This window comes from Colletotrichum siamense, assembly GCF_013390195.1.
Source record: "Colletotrichum siamense strain Cg363 chromosome Unknown KSG_Cg363_contig06, whole genome shotgun sequence".
Taxonomy (NCBI): domain Eukaryota; kingdom Fungi; phylum Ascomycota; class Sordariomycetes; order Glomerellales; family Glomerellaceae; genus Colletotrichum; species Colletotrichum siamense.
In genome coordinates, this window is record NW_023501019.1 from 2,775,583 (window position 1) to 2,793,868 (window position 18,286).

The 18,286-nt window shown below is 54.4% G+C and overlaps 6 protein-coding genes across 6 annotated transcripts; 4 read left to right on the plus strand and 2 right to left on the minus strand.

The window, feature by feature from the left end:
- Positions 1–1,743, plus strand: CGCS363_v009718 (uncharacterized protein; the record flags this gene model as incomplete). The annotated part of the gene is made up of 1 exon (XM_036641567.1): positions 1–1,743. The coding sequence occupies one exon, from the start codon at positions 1–3 to the stop codon at positions 1,741–1,743; it is 1,743 nt and encodes a 580-aa protein (XP_036492987.1).
- Positions 1,744–7,321: 5,578 nt separating this feature from the next.
- Positions 7,322–9,229, plus strand: CGCS363_v009719 (putative secreted lipase; the record flags this gene model as incomplete). Its single annotated transcript, XM_036641568.1, has 3 exons — positions 7,322–7,493; positions 7,551–8,496; positions 8,548–9,229. The coding sequence occupies 3 exons, from the start codon at positions 7,322–7,324 to the stop codon at positions 9,227–9,229; spliced, it is 1,800 nt and encodes a 599-aa protein (XP_036492986.1).
- A 365-nt stretch (positions 9,230–9,594) lies between these two features.
- On the minus strand, positions 9,595–10,764 carry bah (Acetyl-hydrolase; the record flags this gene model as incomplete). The annotated part of the gene is made up of 1 exon (XM_036641569.1): positions 9,595–10,764. One exon carries the CDS (start codon positions 10,762–10,764, stop codon positions 9,595–9,597), a length of 1,170 nt encoding a protein of 389 aa, XP_036493468.1.
- Positions 10,765–11,874: 1,110 nt separating this feature from the next.
- Positions 11,875–13,222, plus strand: CGCS363_v009721 (Satratoxin biosynthesis SC1 cluster protein 4; the record flags this gene model as incomplete). Its single annotated transcript, XM_036641570.1, has 4 exons — positions 11,875–12,174; positions 12,232–12,614; positions 12,674–12,747; positions 12,804–13,222. The coding sequence occupies 4 exons, from the start codon at positions 11,875–11,877 to the stop codon at positions 13,220–13,222; spliced, it is 1,176 nt and encodes a 391-aa protein (XP_036493469.1).
- A 798-nt stretch (positions 13,223–14,020) lies between these two features.
- LIP3 (Lipase 3) lies at positions 14,021–16,004 on the plus strand (the record flags this gene model as incomplete). The annotated part of the gene is made up of 4 exons (XM_036641571.1): positions 14,021–14,183; positions 14,250–14,774; positions 14,827–15,165; positions 15,226–16,004. The coding sequence occupies 4 exons, from the start codon at positions 14,021–14,023 to the stop codon at positions 16,002–16,004; spliced, it is 1,806 nt and encodes a 601-aa protein (XP_036493682.1).
- A 447-nt stretch (positions 16,005–16,451) lies between these two features.
- Positions 16,452–17,390, minus strand: Araf43A-0 (Extracellular exo-alpha-(1->5)-L-arabinofuranosidase; the record flags this gene model as incomplete). Its single annotated transcript, XM_036641572.1, has 1 exon — positions 16,452–17,390. One exon carries the CDS (start codon positions 17,388–17,390, stop codon positions 16,452–16,454), a length of 939 nt encoding a protein of 312 aa, XP_036493683.1.
- Between the last annotated feature and the right edge of the window lie 896 nt (positions 17,391–18,286).

Genomic DNA, 18,286 nt, shown 5'->3' on the forward strand with positions numbered 1-18,286 from the left:
ATGTCCTTCGACTTCGTCTTCCCCTCGTGCGAACCCGCAACACCGCCAAGCTTCTCCTTCGACTCCTTCCCCTACGACCTCCCCTACCAGCAGCCCCAGCCGACAACGACAACAACACACTTTGCCGGTGGCCACGCCCGCTCCCGCTCAAACGGCTCCGTCTACTCCTACGTCTCCACCGCCGAGTCCACCCCGGACTCCGTGAGCACCCGCATGACGACCCCGTCCCGCGCGTCCCCGCCCATCCGGCAGCACGGGCCCCTGCTGCTCCCCAAGATCCGCTCCCAGGACCAGGCCATCGAGTCGCCCCCCGCCAAGCGCGCCAGGATATCTCCGAAGCCCCGCACCCCGGCTCCGGCCCCGCGCCGTAGCGTCGTCGCCGCCGCCGCCGCTGCCGCCTTCCGCCCCACCCACGCCCGGAGCTACACCAACCCGGAGACCCTCACCTGGAACATGCCCTCCTCCTTCGTCAGCCAGCCCGAGGAGCCCTCCACCTCTTCCCTCCTCTGCTCCCCCGTCATCTTCGCCGACGACATGCACTCCCGCCGCGCCTCGACCTGCAGCCTGGACGCCCCCGCCCTCGAGAAGTACGGCTTCCCGACCTACCGCCAGATGCCCGCATACGTTCCCGCCGCCGCCTCCCCGGCGCCGCAGCCCGCCGCCCTACCCACCACCGAGGCCTACATGTTCCCCTCCTACACCGCCGCCCCGCGCGCGCCCTCACCGTTGAGCATCGCCTCCACCCCGGACCCGACCCCCAGCACCACCCTCATGTCCTACCTCACCGGCCCCAACCCGGCCCCGTCCCTCGTCCGCACCATCTCCTTCCCCCTCCGCGACCCCAACACCAAGCACTTCTGGTGGGACGTCCGCCAGATCCGCCCCTGGACCGCCTTCAACCTCTCCACCGTGCTCTCCCTCCCCGGCGCCGCCTCCCTCCTCAACTGCCCCGTCCCGGCGCCCCTGCTCCCCCACCCGGCCCCCGCCGCCCGCCACCCCGAGACCGAGGCCGCTCTGCACGCCATCTACGCCTCGCACTACCTCCCCAAGCTCAACGCCGCGCTCGCCATCTCCAGCACTCGCCCCATGCAACTGTCTTCTTCCTCTTCGTCAGGCAAGCAGACCTCAGAGCTGCTCTTCACCGCCTCCCCCGCCGGCGAACCCGCCTCCGCAGCCGCCATCTTCGGCGGCAAGCCCACCGCCCGCGTCGTCGGCCTCGTGCGCTCCTTCGACCGCTTCAACACCGGCATGCGCGTCGAGGGCGCCATCAAGCGCGTCGAGTACCTCCGCGGCCTCGCCGCGCTGCACCACGCCATGCGCGAGCACAGCTGCCGCTACGGCTTCATCCTCACTGAGATCGAGCTCGTGGTCGTCCGCAACGGCCCCGACGCCGTGCCCAACTTTGGCTTCCTCGAGGTCTCCTCCGTGCCGCTCGGCGCGTCTGTGAGTGAGGAGGATGGCGACGTGCCGCTGACGGCGTGCCTGGCGCTCTGGGGCCTGTGCATGATGGCGGGCGATGATGCGCCGCAGGCGAGTGGGCTTGGTGTCGCGCACTGGAAGGCGGAGATTGGTGCGCCCGCGGAGGGGACGAGGAGGAAGGCGCTGCCGAGGGATGAGTGGATGCCGAAGCCGCAGTTGGCGGAGAAGAGGGAGGCCAAGAGGGCGAGAGGGTGGATTATGCCCGAGGACCCTGTTGGACGGAAGGAGCTTGGTAAGAGGGGTGTAAGGTACGGTGCCTGCTAGCAGAGTTGTCTGCTTCGCCTGTTTCTTTATTTGTTTGTTGTTTTATTGTTGTCAAGGGTTTGGCTGGTTCCAATGCCCTCTGTGTTTTATGATGATTGGATTATGGGTTTATGGGAAAAAGATAAAAAGGGTAATGACTTTTGGGTACATATGGGAATGATGATTACGATGTATGACTGGGAAGGGTATACTGTAGATACAAGCTTTTTAGGCACTTGTAATCACCAATCTTTTTGATGTTCAGATATTATTCCTTTTGCGGGTGGCCTCGTGACAAGCCTGAAGCCCCGGCTGCTCTGAGTATGTCGACCTGACTGGTCCAACGCTATCAGTTCGTTTATAAGCAGAGAGGCACCATTCTCCCTCCGCAACCCCGCGACAAATACGCTTCTCTTGCGTTTTTGAGAGTTGTGGTCGGGTACGCGTCAACTTAACCATCGAACATATTACCAACATGTTATATGGTGCATCTTCTCGTGCTTCTGGATATCCTATCTCCTCCCCGTCATCTTCGGAACCTGGCATCGACGTATTCTTACGCAATACATCAAAGACAGGTGCTTTGCTGCGGTTGTCTTAAGTACCTCCCTGCAAAGGCGCGAATGGTACTTGTAGACCGCATTTGGACGGCTCACCGCTGTTCGTCATTATAGTCTCAGAGCGAAGCTGAAGGCATTATCGCCTGGTTTGGAAACAATGTGAAAGAAAGTCTGATGATTCATAGCCATGGGAATCTTGCTGAGACCCGTGGCGAAAGCATCTTCTTGTCACATTCAATGGAGTGCAGCGGCCGTCTTTCTACTGTTTTTATTGCACACAATTGAACTGCAAGTAGAAAAGCATGCAATACCCCGTTCGGCAGGAATATAGGTGGCTTCGCGAGTCTTCTAATAAGATGAAAGGAGAAGAACTGGAAGCTCGGCTAACCCAAACACAGGCAGACTGCAGGTAGGAACGTAACCCATATCTGAGTTTCCTTGGACTGAGTATACTCAACCGGATGAATGACCTTCTTCCATCTTCCTTCGCTATAGTTTCTGACTTATTCCATATCGGTAATGCCGATGCGGTTTGTATCGCACCATCGGATCGTACAGAACAGAGCGGTGAAGAGACGCGACTATGCGTCCATGTGGCAACTTCGAATCCAATGACTTGGCCAATTCAAACCACACCGTCAACGCATTGGCTTGAGAGAATAATTGAAAATCATTCTGCTATTTATATCGCAGAGCTGGAAGCTTCGGTGCCTTCCAAATGACCTGAGAAGCGTTAATGGACAGCATCCTCACCACTGCTAACTTAGCTAGGCCTACCCGGTTGTATCACACGACGGACTATTTGATGGTGTGCTCTTCCCTCATTTCCCAGCCTTAGACAAATGGAGTTGAGTCAACTATTGTGTGCAGCTCCGACCGAAGTAGCAAGTCGTTTATGAGCGAAGTTCTGGCACAAAGTCGGGAAGACTGCGTGAACGATGTCTTTCATGTTAAGATGTGCTTGCTTCTTCATTACACAGACGTAAGTGTCCATCTTACCTGCTGCCTTCGGTGTGTTTCCCTCTGAATACTGATCATGGACAACGTTGATGGAGCCTCGCGCATACATCACCCGTATCTGCTGGCGTCGCCTTTCACGCATGGGAGGAGGAATCTTCGCTAGCTTTAAAGTCCCTGCTATGGTTCCCGACATTCTTCCAATCGGTGAGGCCCAAATGCGCAGAATGTAATTGCGCCAAAGATTTGACAGCTCACCTCTCAACGCCATTTATATGATTGGCTTTTAGCTGCCAGGCATCTTCCTATGTAATCAGGAGGTCTGAAACCTGGAACGTGCCTTGTCTCTAGCAAACTTTGGTAGACTGGCGGTGGTGATTGCGTGACCAGGCTGAACGCCCGTGATGTCATGAATGGATCACCTGGAAGGCTTCAAAGCACGCCACAGACACTTCATCCGTCGCCGGGATGCAATCGACGTTGTTCCATCGTTTGATTCGGTAATATCCCGCATCATCCTGTGTCGTTCCCGTCTGGAAGGTATTTGTTAGGAGTAAGGCGTGAGAGACTTTGTAGTAGTCATGAACAACCCTGGGCAATGCAGTCGGTACTGTGTCGGTGCACCGCTACTTCAGACACCAATATCCAGTTCGCGCGGTGATGATCTTGGCAAAGTCGCCATACTGCATACACCATATAGTTTCGTCTCGTCCACGGTTCTTCTGCTCTGTCGTCCACGTATGAAAGTTGAATAAGGCGCAGACATTGATGAAAGCATGCCTGTGGTCACCAGGATCGAATATGGCTGCCGAGAGCTGCCCAGTAGAGGGGCTCAGATCTGCATGAAACGAAACGTTGCGACCCTCTATGAGGAAATCAGAAGCGAATTCCGAGTAGCGTTAAATTTTTCGCTTCGAGAATCCAAGATCTAGACGTCTCCATGATTCTCTTATATTTCCCTAGCTCAAAACATGGGAAGAAATCGCTCCGTCGGCTAGTGGAACTGTGGCAGATACAACACAGCCAACAGGTGACCTGGGAGTATAAATACCCCGTCATTATCGTACTGAAGAACCGCCAAACAAATGTAGGGAAGAGGAGTTTTGAAACATTGCTTGCTGTAAGCGCATCATTGCCTAGGTACTGATTAGAAGCACGCGCAGCACTGGTTCTTTTCAAGAACATCCATCGTATTCTTGAATACCTATGGTAGAAGCACTTCTAGTATCTAGCTACCCTCCTATCGCTGAATTATCCGTCTCTCAACGTACGCGCCGTTATGGCGAGGTGTTGGCCAAGTACTCAACGTCCGAGGTCAAGCAGAAAACTTGTCTTGTTCGCCAGGCACGTTGCAGCGGCTGAATTTATCTTTCCACTTATCTCGTAAGCAACTCCTTCGGCGCCTTGCACGTCTTCGTCATAGCCATCAGACTGATGCAGGGCGCACAGCTGGTGTTATCATGCCAGCTGAGAACATCAGCACATGTTGGATGTTGGGATGAAATTGGTATTGATCTCCAAAGCTCGGCATGGTGGTCGCTTCTGGTGTGGTCAAGCTTTCCGAATGGCAGGGGTGAGCTTGGTTGTCAGAGCCGTCCCATCGACAAGAGCACAGTCTCATCAAATTCGTTGGAAACGAGAGCGATCCGGCTTCCGAGAGTCATTACTGCGGGTGACTTGCATGAAAAGTCAAACGTGTCGCACGTGCTATTGCTCACTCATCGTCACCCAGACCTCACGATGCGTGGTTTTCAGCTTCAACACGCAGTCGAATTTTAATAAGCCATGCGTCCGCCGGCTGTCAAAATTGCGGACAGATATCGGTAATCTATTCACCTCTTGACACCTGCAACGCAATACATACACAAATGAAGCTCCTCGAAATTCTCGTGTTGACGGCCTTGGCGCTGACAGCGTCGGCCACTCCCGTCGGTAAGCTTCACCAGTTTCCCAATGAGTCGCGCGTGGATGGAAAGAGATCATTATAGTTTTTGAAAAAGCCACATAGATGCAAAGTTCCAACTACTAGAACCTCTCTGACCAGGACTGTAGACCTACAACTTGACAACTCATTGGTACCCAGGGCTGAGATATGCCAGTGGTTCGGCGAAGCCCCATTCTGCAATGCAAAATGTCCCGACGGATGGAAGAAGGAGGGGCAAGATGACAAGGGGGGAGGTCATTCTTGCGTGACTGGAAAGAAGTTCTTCTGTTGCTTCAAGACCGACGACAATGGCAAGGGCAGTGGTAAGCAAGGGGCGTGAGGATGCAATCATTGGATGCCGAGTCTTTTTCTACTATGTATCGATACAAGCTATTTCGCACTTTGTCTTGAGTCTGCCGAGAGCTGTGGTCGAGAGCTTAGTCTCAGTGACATCAGGTGGTCACCTTCTCCCCAGGAACGCGGGTTTTGTGCCCCCGATTAGTGTGCGGCAAAACAGATTCCTCTAGCCTGAAAATAATGAATATATTAGAGCCTACGGCTCTGGAAAGCTACTCCCAACCAATGTACGGCCTCAACAGGAGATCATCTCTGCCAAAGTGTTGGCATCGGCAAACATGAATGACAGATTCATCCCAGAAATCATGAAGATTGCATAGTAGCGAATGTTGTGGAGGCTTGTGTCATCACGCGCGGCATTCTGGCTGATATTCCTGTTTTCTCATCCAAACAGACTACTACGTAGTAGAAAGTCATGATACTCCGAGAAAATCTGAAACGGGACACGCCAAGCGCATACCTCGCCATCTTCTGAGGTCTGAATTTGTCACTGTGAGGGACCCAAGTGATGGCCCCCGCACCCACTGGAGCACAAGTACGGCAGTTTGTTCAAGTCCATTACAGAGCAAAATGTGAGAACCATGAACCTGGAGCTGGTACTGTACCCCTTTTCAAGGTTTCAGCGGTTCGCTGAGCCTAGTCTTGTGACAAGGTCTACTACGTCTATTCCATGTCTGAACGAAGTTGACAGGTTCTTGGTGAAACAACATTAGTTCTCGCGATATCGTTTTCCAAGACATCACTACCCCTTAAGGTTACGTAGGCTGGCGGTGCACCGCACGGGATGCAATAGATACCCCGGCATCTAATCTTGGCACCTGTCATTTTTTTAACCCGCTTGGGGCCTTCCCGGCCTCTGAATCGGTGGTAGCTCTGCGGGGCGATCTCGGAGGACAGGGTTATCGTCAAATTAGTCCGGCTTTCACGATGCCGCTTCTCGACTTGCTTTGATATCGTCTTCAGCTGCCACTCAGTATCTTTTGAAAAATGACCAGCTAGCATCGCCATACACAAATGCTAACCATTTTTTAGCACTGAGATTTTCGATCAAGGGCACAGACACTTTTCGAAAAAAAAAATATGCTGAAGTATTCCAAGCGAAGCCATCAAGACGAAGCTGTTCGGCCAGTTTCAAAAATTCCTGCTGTTGTGGCCAGGGGCTGAAGGGCATTTTACTCCGCCACGTGCTTGCGGACCTGATAAGCCCGTTTCCGCACCCGAACGCCGGCCCGGCATGCCACCATACTGCGATTGGACATGAGTCGCACGATCCAGTTCACACGAGTCAGACAACGAACGCTTCCACCCGTTGCACAATCGGAGGATAGCGCACATCCAAGGGTATCCCACCGGCGCGTTATTAAATATTCGTTACACCTTGCCGCGATCCCACTCTGAATGTTTATACACTCCACCGCACATTTCAATATTTCTTCACTGCCGCGTGGCCGTGTACACAACTCAGATTTCGCGCATAAAGTCGCGATGATATTCTAATTTTCAATAATGGACGCGGAGGGGCCGCTCAGACGGTCGTGGAGTGATGCCCAGAAAAGGTTCCCTCTGGCCGGAATATGCGATCATTCCGTCCAAGTATCCGCAGCGGGTTTACGATAGTCTCTCACGTAGGCATATTGCCACTCTGTCGTTTGATCGGAGGCCTGGGAAAGTCAGGGAGGTTAGCTCAAAAGTACACAAATATATTTGAGACGCCCTAGAACGAACGCCAGTATGTTCTAGGCTCCTCATCCGCCGGCCAAACTTTCTCTTGTCTGTCGATCGCAGACGTCCATTCTTTACAATGCTCCAGCAACTTGCCGTTCTCGCCTCGGCCCTGGGCCTTTGCCATGCGACAACGCAGATCGTCACCGGCGCCACTCTTTTCGTCGGAGACGCTTCCCCCATTGTGAGCACCTCCTATGCCCAGTTTCAGGGCAAGAACGACGACAACACCGGAACCTCAAACTATCTGGGTAAGATCTGCTCCCCGTCTCCTCTCAACCCCGCATGCTAATTGTGATACTTTCTAGGCATTTCATATGCTACAGCAGCCCGGTTCAACCACTCGGTACTGGCCGAGACTTCCGTCTCCGGCGTGCAGAATGTCTCAGAGTACGGCGTCGTCTGCCCGCAGCATGAGCTCCCCTCAACCATCGACCCGTCCGTGCTGCCGCTAGGCAGCTTGTCTGGCGTCCTCGTTGCTGCTCTGTCGCAGTCCACCCTCACGCAGGGCGAAGACTGCCTCTCCATCAACATCCATGTGCCGCAAAACACCAGCAGCACTGCCGGCCTGCCCGTTCTCCTGTGGATCCATGGCGGTGGCTTCGAGGCGGGCGCGGGAGGTTCGCTGCTGGAGGCCGATGTCGAGAACCCGGGAGTGATCTACCAGGCCACCAACATTGTCGAGCGTAGTGTCGCTATGGGCCAGCCCATCATTGTGGCCTCCATCAACTACCGCTTGAACCACTTTGGCTTCAGTGCCTCTGAGGAGTTGGCGGCTGCTGGCCTGCTCAACCTGGGCTTCGAAGACCAGAGGAACGCTCTGCGCTGGCTGAACAAGCACATTAGTTCCTTCGGCGGAGACGCCGACAAGGTCACCATCTGGGGCGAGAGCGCGGGCAGTTGGTCAGTTGCCGCTCATCTCGTGGCCAACGGCGGCGACAACGAGGGACTCTTCCGCGCCGCCGTCGGTAGCTCTGGCGGCCCGTTGAAGGTTGATGGCCCCGAGAGGCAGCAGAGCACGTTTGACTCCCTTGTCAGCTATGTCGGTTGCAGCAGTGCCACGGATAAGATTGCGTGCCTACGGGAGGTCGAGTACAGCGAAATCTACGCACACATGCAGACAGTGCCGTACTTCCTAGGCTACAACAGCTTGGCCTCATCATGGACCATCCGCCCTGATGGCGATGTTTTCACTGACAGCCCGGACAAGCTTGTCAGCGCGGGAGCTATTGCCGACGTGCCTCTGCTTTGGGGGTAAGTTGTGATGCCAAGTCATCTGTGTAATGATGCTAACTACGTCTCCAGTGACATGCGCGACGAAGGCACTCTGTTCTCTCTGATCAACGCCGCCAACACCACCACCGACGACGATGTTATGGACTATTTCCTCAAGACCTGGTGGCCCAACGCTACTGAGGCCCAGCTCGAGCAGATCCTGACTCTGTACCCCGACAACCAGACGGCCGGCTCGCCTTTCGGCACTAGCGACAACAACGCTCTGTACACTCAGTTCAAGCGTATCTCCGCCATCACCGGTGACTACAGCTTTGAATCCCAGCGTCGCCAGCTGATGAGCGCCGCTCCGGGCAACAAGTGGAACTACCTCATCGAGCAAGCTCTGCCCGCATCGGTTTTGGCCGGCACTGCGACCTTGGGAGAGATTACCGAGGCCGACTACGCCGACTCCGATGCATTGGAGGCGGTCCCGTACCTGGGCAGCTTCCACGCCAGCGATGTGGTGCTCAACTTCTTCGGTGCGCTGCCCAGCAACAACTCGCGCCATCTGATGGGCACCCTGATTTCGTTTGTAAACAACTTGGACCCCAACAAGCATGACATGACCGATGTGCCCACTTGGCCGCAGTATGACTCGTCTAGCAAGTCAACGATGCTGTGGAGCGAGAGTGGCGCTGATGTTGTGGCTGATGATTATCGCGAGGAGGCCATCGCCTATCTCAACGAGATTGGCGATTCCCTGCGCATTTAGGATGCTTTCAGGGAGTCATTTTCAGCGCGTTGAAGTTCTTGTAGATATCTTTAATCAATGACGAACTGATGATTCTCTTCAACTTGTTAATTCTCTCACAATCCGGCGATTTCTTCGCAGGAATCTAAACCGATCGTGATCACTGTAACCTGAGGTGGTATTGAGTTCATCGTACGACGGTCCCGAGTCATTACATCACATCAGATGGTCAGATAATATCGAATGTGAGAAACAATTAACGCTGAGCCTATTTTACGTCTATCGCATACTGCCAATCATCATGTACAAAGAAACCTTACACTAGTATACACTTTTGGTGAGGGTGATTGATCAACTCCGCCCCTCTTTTCCTCCGAACGACCGGCTTACAAGTCCGTCACCTTCTGGACCTTGGCAACAAACTCCCCGATTCTCGTGGCCACAACCTGCGCACTCTCCTCCCAGCCAATAATGGCACCCATCAACAGCGTGTCGTGGACGGCATGCTCCTCGTAGGTCACCTCCAAGTTGCCTCCAGCCTCTTGCATCTGGCGGCACCATGCAGTGCCGTCCGTCTCAAGGATCTCTGCCTCGCCCATAGTAACAAAGACGGGGACCTGAGTCTTCCAAGGGTTGCCAAGAGGGGTGACATACGGCAGGGTCTCCTCAGCCACACCGGATGAGTACACCTTGGCCCCCCAACGGAGGAAAGACACGGGCAAGTAGTCGGTGCTCCAGTGCTCGTGCTGCTTGTACACCGAGTCCGGTCCCAAGCTGGCAAGCGGGTTGACCCACGGAGCGATGAGGACGGCGCAACTCGGGGAGGAAATGCCAAGGTCCCGGCCGAAGGTGTCGAGGTAGCGGAGCAGACCGATCACCAAGTTGCCGCCGGCACTGTCGCCGCAGAGCACAATGCGCTGAGAAGGGATGCCGAGAGTTTGGGTCAGGTACAAGTAGCTGGTGATAACGTCCTGCAGGGCGGCGGGGAAAGGGTTAGCGGCGGAACCCGCGCTACCGTAGCCGGACAGACGGTACTGCGGCGCGAAGACGGCGTCGACGCCGGCCTTGTCGATCAGCGTGTTAGCCATGAAGCCGCAGTAGCCTGTGCGGCCATCGCCCAGGACGAAGGCGCCACCATGAATCTGCAGGACCACGACGCCGCCGAAGCCTTTTTCAACATCAGGCTTCTCGGGGAACCACGTGCCTCCGACGGTGGTAGGCTTGACATCGGGGTTCGAGGCCAGAGGTCCGCGGTAGTGCTCTGAGGAGAAAGGCTCAGCGGTCTGGAAGCGGTCGCCTTCCTTGCCCGGCTTGAGGGTGTGTGTCTCGGTGATTCCCACGTTTGAGTACAGGTCAACGATGTTGCGTGTAAGACGTGCCATGAGAGCCTGCTTGAAGCCCCATTTTGGGTGAGGGCGGCACGCCGGAATCGCGGCCTGGACACACCAGACGGGAAGACAAAAGAGGAGGATAAAGAGGCCGCCGAAAAGCTGGTAGAATATGCGCAGAGGTTGGTATGAGAGGATCGGGAAGCTTTCGCCCTTGGTGCCGGCCATCTTGAAGGATCGCGATGTGGCTACCGCGAAAAACTCGGTGTGTATGTCTTGGGCAACGTATCGGAATTTTTCTAGAAGTGAAGGAATGTCGCTGCGAATATGGCGATCACCAGGGTCACAAAAGGGGAAACCTCCTGAAAGACTCATCAAAAGGATCAAGTGGAAAGGGTAGCCGCTTATCACCTTTAGCGACAGATCGTGTCACAAACGGTACTCGCCTTTCCTATTCCGATCTCAGGAGGCAGCTCGGCGGAGACTTTGCAACGCTGTGAAAAGTTCTGCTTGTATCTCATTTCCGCGGGCGGCGATGAGCTGTTCCTTCTCCTGACTTCGCGGCTGCATTCCGGCATCTAGGTTCGAGTCTTTGGGATCGACACATCCACCTCGTCGTCTGTCAACCCCGCCCCGATGCCGTTCTTGTCAGAGCGCAATCTCGGCCAAACAGCACCTGTACGAAAACCTGGAGTTTTCGGACCGCTTGATAGGACAAACTTTGGTATCTGTGGACTCTTGGGGGTTCGGAATGGAGTTTAGTAGTATGTAGAGTGGATGTCACATGACTCGCATTTCTACGCTTGCCAAGACGATGCCCATGCCCCGGCATGTAGTCGATTCTTCACCGGCAAGCAGGGATCTTGATGCCGGCACAGATGATGGGTGGGGTACGGTTCATGGGCTAGAACGGGAAGGCTTTTCGTGACTGGATCTGATCGCTGAACCAATGGCACGGTTATGTCGTACATGACATGTCACGTACACTTCGCCCGGCACTACGATGAATCTCTTGAAACGTCTTCTCTGCACCGTCGTCTCCATGAATGCCACCTTAGGATCCAGGAACAACTCCCGGCCGGCCGGATCAGGAACCGCTCAGACCACAAACACTGCAGGATCTGCCGTATTCTGATGGTTCTACGCATTCTGTGACCATTCTGTCAGTCAGCGGGATGTGGAGATAGCGGTTATTAACTTGGTTCTCCCCCACCAAACGAGCAGACTCTCCCCTCTTTTGCTTTCTTGCTGGCGTTTTGTGACGTGCGACAACAGTCGGATTACATTGTGTTTTTGTTGACTGGCTGCGGCTCGGATCAGCCTGGATATCCGGACAACATGGCTTCGACAACGACAACAACGACGCCGACAGCGTCCGGCGATCACACGGATACTGCCATCATTGCCATCAACGTCATCCTCGCGGTGATCGCAACGGTGACCTGCGCCGGACGTTTCTGGGCGCGAAAGCTCACGGGAGTAGGATGGGGTCTCGACGACTGGTTGGCACTGGCGAGTTTGGCGGTAAACCACGCGTTCTGCGGCATCACCATCGATGCGACAGTCAACGGCGGTTTGGGTCGGAGCATTGTGTTGGTAATGGCCGAGGACCCGGCGAAGCTGATCATATTCCTGAAGGTTCGTAAAACATGTCTTCCCGATCGAGGCCAAAGACTGAAGCTGACGATTTGTTAGTGTGTCGTCGCTGCTGAGTTCTGCTACGGCTTTTCCTCGCCTTTGATCAAACTTTCTCTGCTGGCCTTCTACTGGCGCGTGTTCCCCACGCCATTCATGAAGAAGGGTATCTACGTTTTGTCAGCGGCTTGCATCGGTTGGGGCGTCGCCATCTTCATCACCAACTGCTTGCAGTGCCGTCCGCTGTCATACACATGGGAGCAGACGACCAACCCGGGCGCCGGAACCTGCATCGACTTGATTCTGTACTTCGTGGGCAACTCCATCGCCAACAGTCTCATCGACATCTTGACTTTGGTACTGCCGATTCACGAGACCATGAAGCTGCAGGTCAGCTCGAGCAAGAGAGTGGGCATCTGCTGCGTTTTCGGACTTGGCAGTCTGTGAGTAGACCCCGGAAGAACTGAACCACGGGATGATACTAACGAAGCATTCAAAACAGCGTCGTAATTGCCAGTTTCGTCCGCTTCGGATCTCTGGCTTCTCTTTACTCCATCGGTGTGACGGACATGACCCGTAAGAACCCCTTTTCCCTCCATTATGTTGACCGGTTTTCTGACTTCGCCGAACAGAGCAATACGCTCTCATGTGGACTGCCACCGTCGTGGAGATCTACGTTGCCATCATCGGCGCCTGCGCAGTTACTCTCGTGCCCGTCTACCGCAAGATGCGTTACGGCACTCCCTGGTCCACCCGCGACCAGAAGTCCAACCAGATTTCGTCGAACCCTGCTTTCGGTGGCACTGGCGGCGCCGGCGGTTCACGGCCTGGAGTTCACCACAACTTCAAGCGCTCCGCTAACCACGAACGCCTGAGCACAGGCAACGATTCGGAGGAGTACCTGCACCACGGCAGTGGCATGAGGTACTCGGTGTCTGGAGCAAAAAGCCCCAAGCGTGAAGAGGCAAGCGACGATGTGCCCATGGACACGATCGTGGTCCAGAGGGATGTTACTTGGGAGGAGGAGCGAAAGGTGCGACAGCACGTCTAGGGGGCTTAACTACGCCATATAATTATTGTATTTATACTTTACGTTCACATGCTGTCTTGACGAACGCTAGATCCAAACTCGTCGATGTTCACGAGGAAGTTTAGTTGGATACTAGCTTGCGGGAGTTTCAGCTCAGCAACGATTACTCCTCCATAAGGAAGGAGGAATTCCAACATAATTAACCCTCTAAAGTGTTTATCCCCAGCCCGGGGCTCATGTTTCCACGTGGTCCGAGGCACGGGCGCGTCCTTTCCCCCGAGTGAGTTCGAAACTAGCGAACCCCGTTTGCTGTCGATGTCGAAATCCTGGTCTTGGGTGCCCACTCTCGACGAAATACGACCAGGTGTCGAAATGACTGCCACGTTTATGACCCTTGGTCAAGGGGCCTTGGCGGCCGATCGCCACCGAATACTTCCACTTGAGCCCAGACATGACTAGCTGTGCATGCCAGAATCTCAACGCTATGCTCAAGTGGAAGCAAAAGGGTCTTCCCACGGAAGACATTCCGTCCTGTGACAGCTTCTTTGGCACATTAATTGACGATCATGATTGAGTTGAGAGGGTCCGGAGCGGCCGGCACAGTCGGTGAATAGATGTCCAGATGACATCCTTTGAGACTATCGATTGTACCCCTTGGCGCAGAGAGTTCCCTCCCATCGTATATGTACCAACATCACTCTTGGCTGAGTAGAGCCTCACTTCCTTGCTTCCATCTCTGCATCATTGTATCCAACTGGCGAGTTGAGACATCAACTCCCAATTACACTCCTTAACAATTTCTTTACACAATTAATTAATATGACATCTAAGTGGGCGGGCCTTGCAGCCCTACTCGCGGCCTCAAACTCCGCTTTTGCCGTTGCGAAGCCAATTTCTGCCCGTGATGCGTTGAGCCCCAAGGTGGAGATTGACTACGCCAACATCACTGGCCGGATCAATGGCAACATCAAGGAGTTCCTAGGTGCGTTGCAATGGGACCTGAAGACGCATGCTGAATATCCCAGACGGAGAAACTGACATTTTCAAGGCATTCCTTTCGCCTCAGCTGGCCGTTTCGAGCACTCTCAGCTCTACACCGAGCAGTTGGGCGAGTTCGATGGCAGCAGCTACGGTCCCATCTGCCCGCAGAAGACGACGGGCTCAATTCTGTCCATGAACTCGTCCAGCAGTCTCATCTTGGGCAAGACCGGCACGGCAATCGGCCCCATCGTCGGTGCCCTGGCCGACACAGTCTTCAATACCATCGGACAAACCCGTAGCGAGGACTGCCTTCTCATCAATGTGCAAGCGCCCGTCGACGCTAAGAAGGGAGACAAGCTGCCCGTAGTTATTTGGATTCACGGTGGTGGATACGAGGTCGGCAGCCCCTTTACTGCCACCAGCGAGACGGATGTGATCCGCGGTTCCGTGCCGAACTACAACGTGGGCGGCCTGGTGCGCACCTCCGTGAGCCTAGATCAGCCGATCATTGGTGTATCGGCCAACTACCGCCTCAACGCTTTCGGGTTCTCCGCGTCCAAGGAGATGGAGGAGGCCGGACTTCTTAACCTCGGTCAGTATTAGAAGGCTATCGTATTTACAATCAGCTAACGATGCATTTATAGGTCTCGAAGATCAAAGAGTTGCTATGCAATGGGTTCAGAAACATATTGCCGATTTCGGCGGTGACCCGGACCAGGTTGTCATCATGGGTGAGTCGGCTGGTAGCTGGTCCGTTGTTGCGCACCTGCTGTGGGATGAGGGAGAGGGCGCCACTGATCTTTTCCGCGGTGCCATGGCCTTGTCTGGTGGTCCAGTCATGGTTGAAAGTGCCGAGCGCGCTCAGCCTTTCTTCGACAACATGGTCGAGAGAGCAGGATGCACCAACGCCACAGACAAGATTGCCTGCTTGAAGGTCGCCGACTTTGACGACATCATGGCTTCTGTCAACGACGAGGGCATGCGTAAGTGACCTTTCACTGCTACAAAATGATCACATTTGGCTGACTCTGATGCCTGATTAGTTCTCGGACCTCGATCCCTGGCCTCGACTTGGACCATCCGTCCCGACGGCAAGCATCTGAAGGACTCTCCCCATCGCCTGGCTGCTGCTGGCAAGATGGCTTCCGTTCCTCTAGTCACCGGCGATATGCGTGATGAGGGCACTCTTTTCTCTCTCCTCGCTCAACTCGAGACTCTTACGGATGAAGACTTCGCCAAGTACTTCAAGGACATCTGGTGGCCCAAGGCTTCCGACGCTGAGATGGCCAAGCTCATGGAGCTCTACCCAGCGGATATCACCCAGGGCTCCCCCTTCGACTCGGGCGTTCTCAACGCTGTGACCCCCAACTTCAAGCGTCTGGCCGCAGTGGTGGGCGACTTCAGCTTCCAGGCACAGCGCCGTAACTTGCTAGCACACTACAACACCTCCGAGCAGACCGTCTGGAACTACGTCACCGATGTCAGCATTCCTTCCGCCGGACTGCTGCCTGATCTCGGTGTCCTGACCCATCTGCCTGTGCTCGGCTCGTTCCATGCCTTCGATGTCTGGTTCTACATGTTCGCAGGCTTGCCTTACGGCCTTAGCAAGAACACCAATGCTTACCAAGCTACCGCCATCTCCTTCATCCGTACCTTGAGCCCCAACAACCACGGTCTTGATCTTCCTGATTGGCCGAGGTACTCTGAGGAGGGACTGGAGACCTACAACTTCAAGGAGAGCGGACCGGAGGTTGTTAAGGATGACTACCGCGTGGAGGCCATGCAGTTCTTCAACGACCACCCTGATTCCTTCTTGATCTAAGCCTACCTGTAGAGATGACCCTCCTGAATAATAGTAGTCAACTTCGTAGACAGCGACCAGACAGCCAACGTCAGTATTCAATGGTCTTTCATCCATGTTTAGACCTCTTTTCAAAGCTACCCAAGCCTTGACTGGCCAAACCTTGACTGAAAAGCAATAGTCCTCTTTGATGATGGTATCAGCTCCACCTGGTCCGCATGACACTGGTCTGTTACGCCATGGAATAAAAGCTACTTGCGAGTCAGACGCGTGTGGTGGACCCATATGCAAGACCGATGCTTCTAGCAAGTCGACTTCACAAGTGAATGTTTAGACCGGCTCCACTTCCCGTGCAGGGCGATGTAGACGAACATTTTTTCTTACGTGTGTCGTTGAAATAGGTACAGGCCTTCAGATGCGCAGCATGACACGAACTCCCGAATGAGAGGCGTCCAGAAGTTTGTCCCCCTACTCAAAGAACTTGAAGCTGTAACCCGTGTTACTTGTATCTCCCGGCACGTTCGCTCGAGTGTAAGCGGTGTTACTCCACCAGACATAGCTGCCAGTAAACCAATCACGATTATCCCAGCTATAAGTTGTACCCTTCTCCACGCCGTGAAACACAAATGGAATGCGGCTTGTGCCCCCAGGGCTATCGTTGACGTCGCCGTTGGGAAGTGCGAACGTGTGATGTCCAGGTCCATCGATGTATAAGGTTGCATCCCAACCGTTCATCATTCTGTCCTGATGAGAACCGAACAGGCAACCGTTGGACTTGTACCAATCCCACACGTACGTAGGGTCACCACCCTTCCGCAGTCGAAGGTCTGCGAGGCAGTATTTGTTGTTCCAGCTACCGTTGGCAGAGTAAACGATGTGCAGCTGGCCATTTGGATCGACGATTGCCTCGGGACCTTCGTTGATGAGTGGGCTGTCGCCTTGTTCCCAAGATTCTCTCGGCTGTGAGATGATGTACCGCTGGCCGATAGGCTGAGAAGGACTGTCCATGCGGCAGATGTACAGGTTCTGTTCTGAGTTCTCCGCCTCGCTCTTCCAGCCGGACCAGACGAAGTATCCTAGTCCTTCGAAAACGAAGAACGTTCCGTCGATGGCCCACTGGTCGTCAGGCAGGGCAAGCTTGGTCTCGGCCGAGTACTCCCCAAGAGGCGAGTCGGCACTGATCACGTACATGCGATGGGCAGCGTCTACTCCAGCAGAGAAGTGGATGTAGGTTCGGCCGAGATCAGTTGTGATCTCAGGTGCCCAGATAGCGCCCATGTTATTCGTGTCGGACCAGACTAGCTCGCGTCGAACATCAGACGCGCCAAGGCCTTCGAGCGAGGATGCAGCTCGAACATAGATGCCACCTGCAGATTCAGCCGAGTAGTAGGTATCCCCGATCTTCATTGCAGTTGGATCCGCGCCATCTCTGATCTTGACGGCTAAGGTACAATCGGCAAAGAGAAGAAAAGCGCAGAGCGCCAAAAGCACAGCGGCAGATTGCCGCTGGAATGAGATTGCAAGGAGGTTCAACATGATTAGGCGGTTTCGTGTTGCTGATGTCCAGTATACTACTTTCTCATTATCTTAGTTGCACAGGGCGTTTCTTTATACCAAATTGTCATTCGGTCCGCCTAGCATACCCCCTGGATTTCACTTGATCTCTCGAGGAACTCCATTCGCTGATACCACCGACCCGTTGCTCCTTCTCGGAGTACAGATCCTGAATAACGTCACCACATACACTTGCAGTCGATAGGCGGCCGACAAGGCATCTTGGCATAAGCACAGCAGCGTGGGCTGGCTGCGCCTTCATTGGCGAGAAGGGCAAGTTTTAGGTGATTCCCGTACATTGCATGTTTAGAAAACCACTGTCATGCGAAGGAATTTCCAAATCACGAGAGAGAAATAGACGTCATTGTCTTGACTAAGAGGTCTTATTCGATGTCGGCAAATGTGATGGGGGCTCAGAAGCTGAACGCCATGTGATCCTCCAATGGTGGCGATGATGCTGCAAGTCACATCCGCAATTGTCAGCCCGCAGCCATAGCGTGTTTTCGCAGCCACTCCCGCGGCGTTTGACAACTAGCAGCTTAGTCTTGACGCAGGACGAGAAATATCAGCCAATGTTGTTGGAATGCAATACTTGGCTCTGAACACCCTAGGGAGAGAGGGTGTTGTGGCCGGCAAGCAAGGTACGGCCACGTCTTACTCAGCCCTGTGGACGAGGAGGGCTTTTGAGGAGACTTACTGCATCAGGCAGCTTCGTAAGGAGGACATCGCGGCTCTTCGAGTGCCGAGCC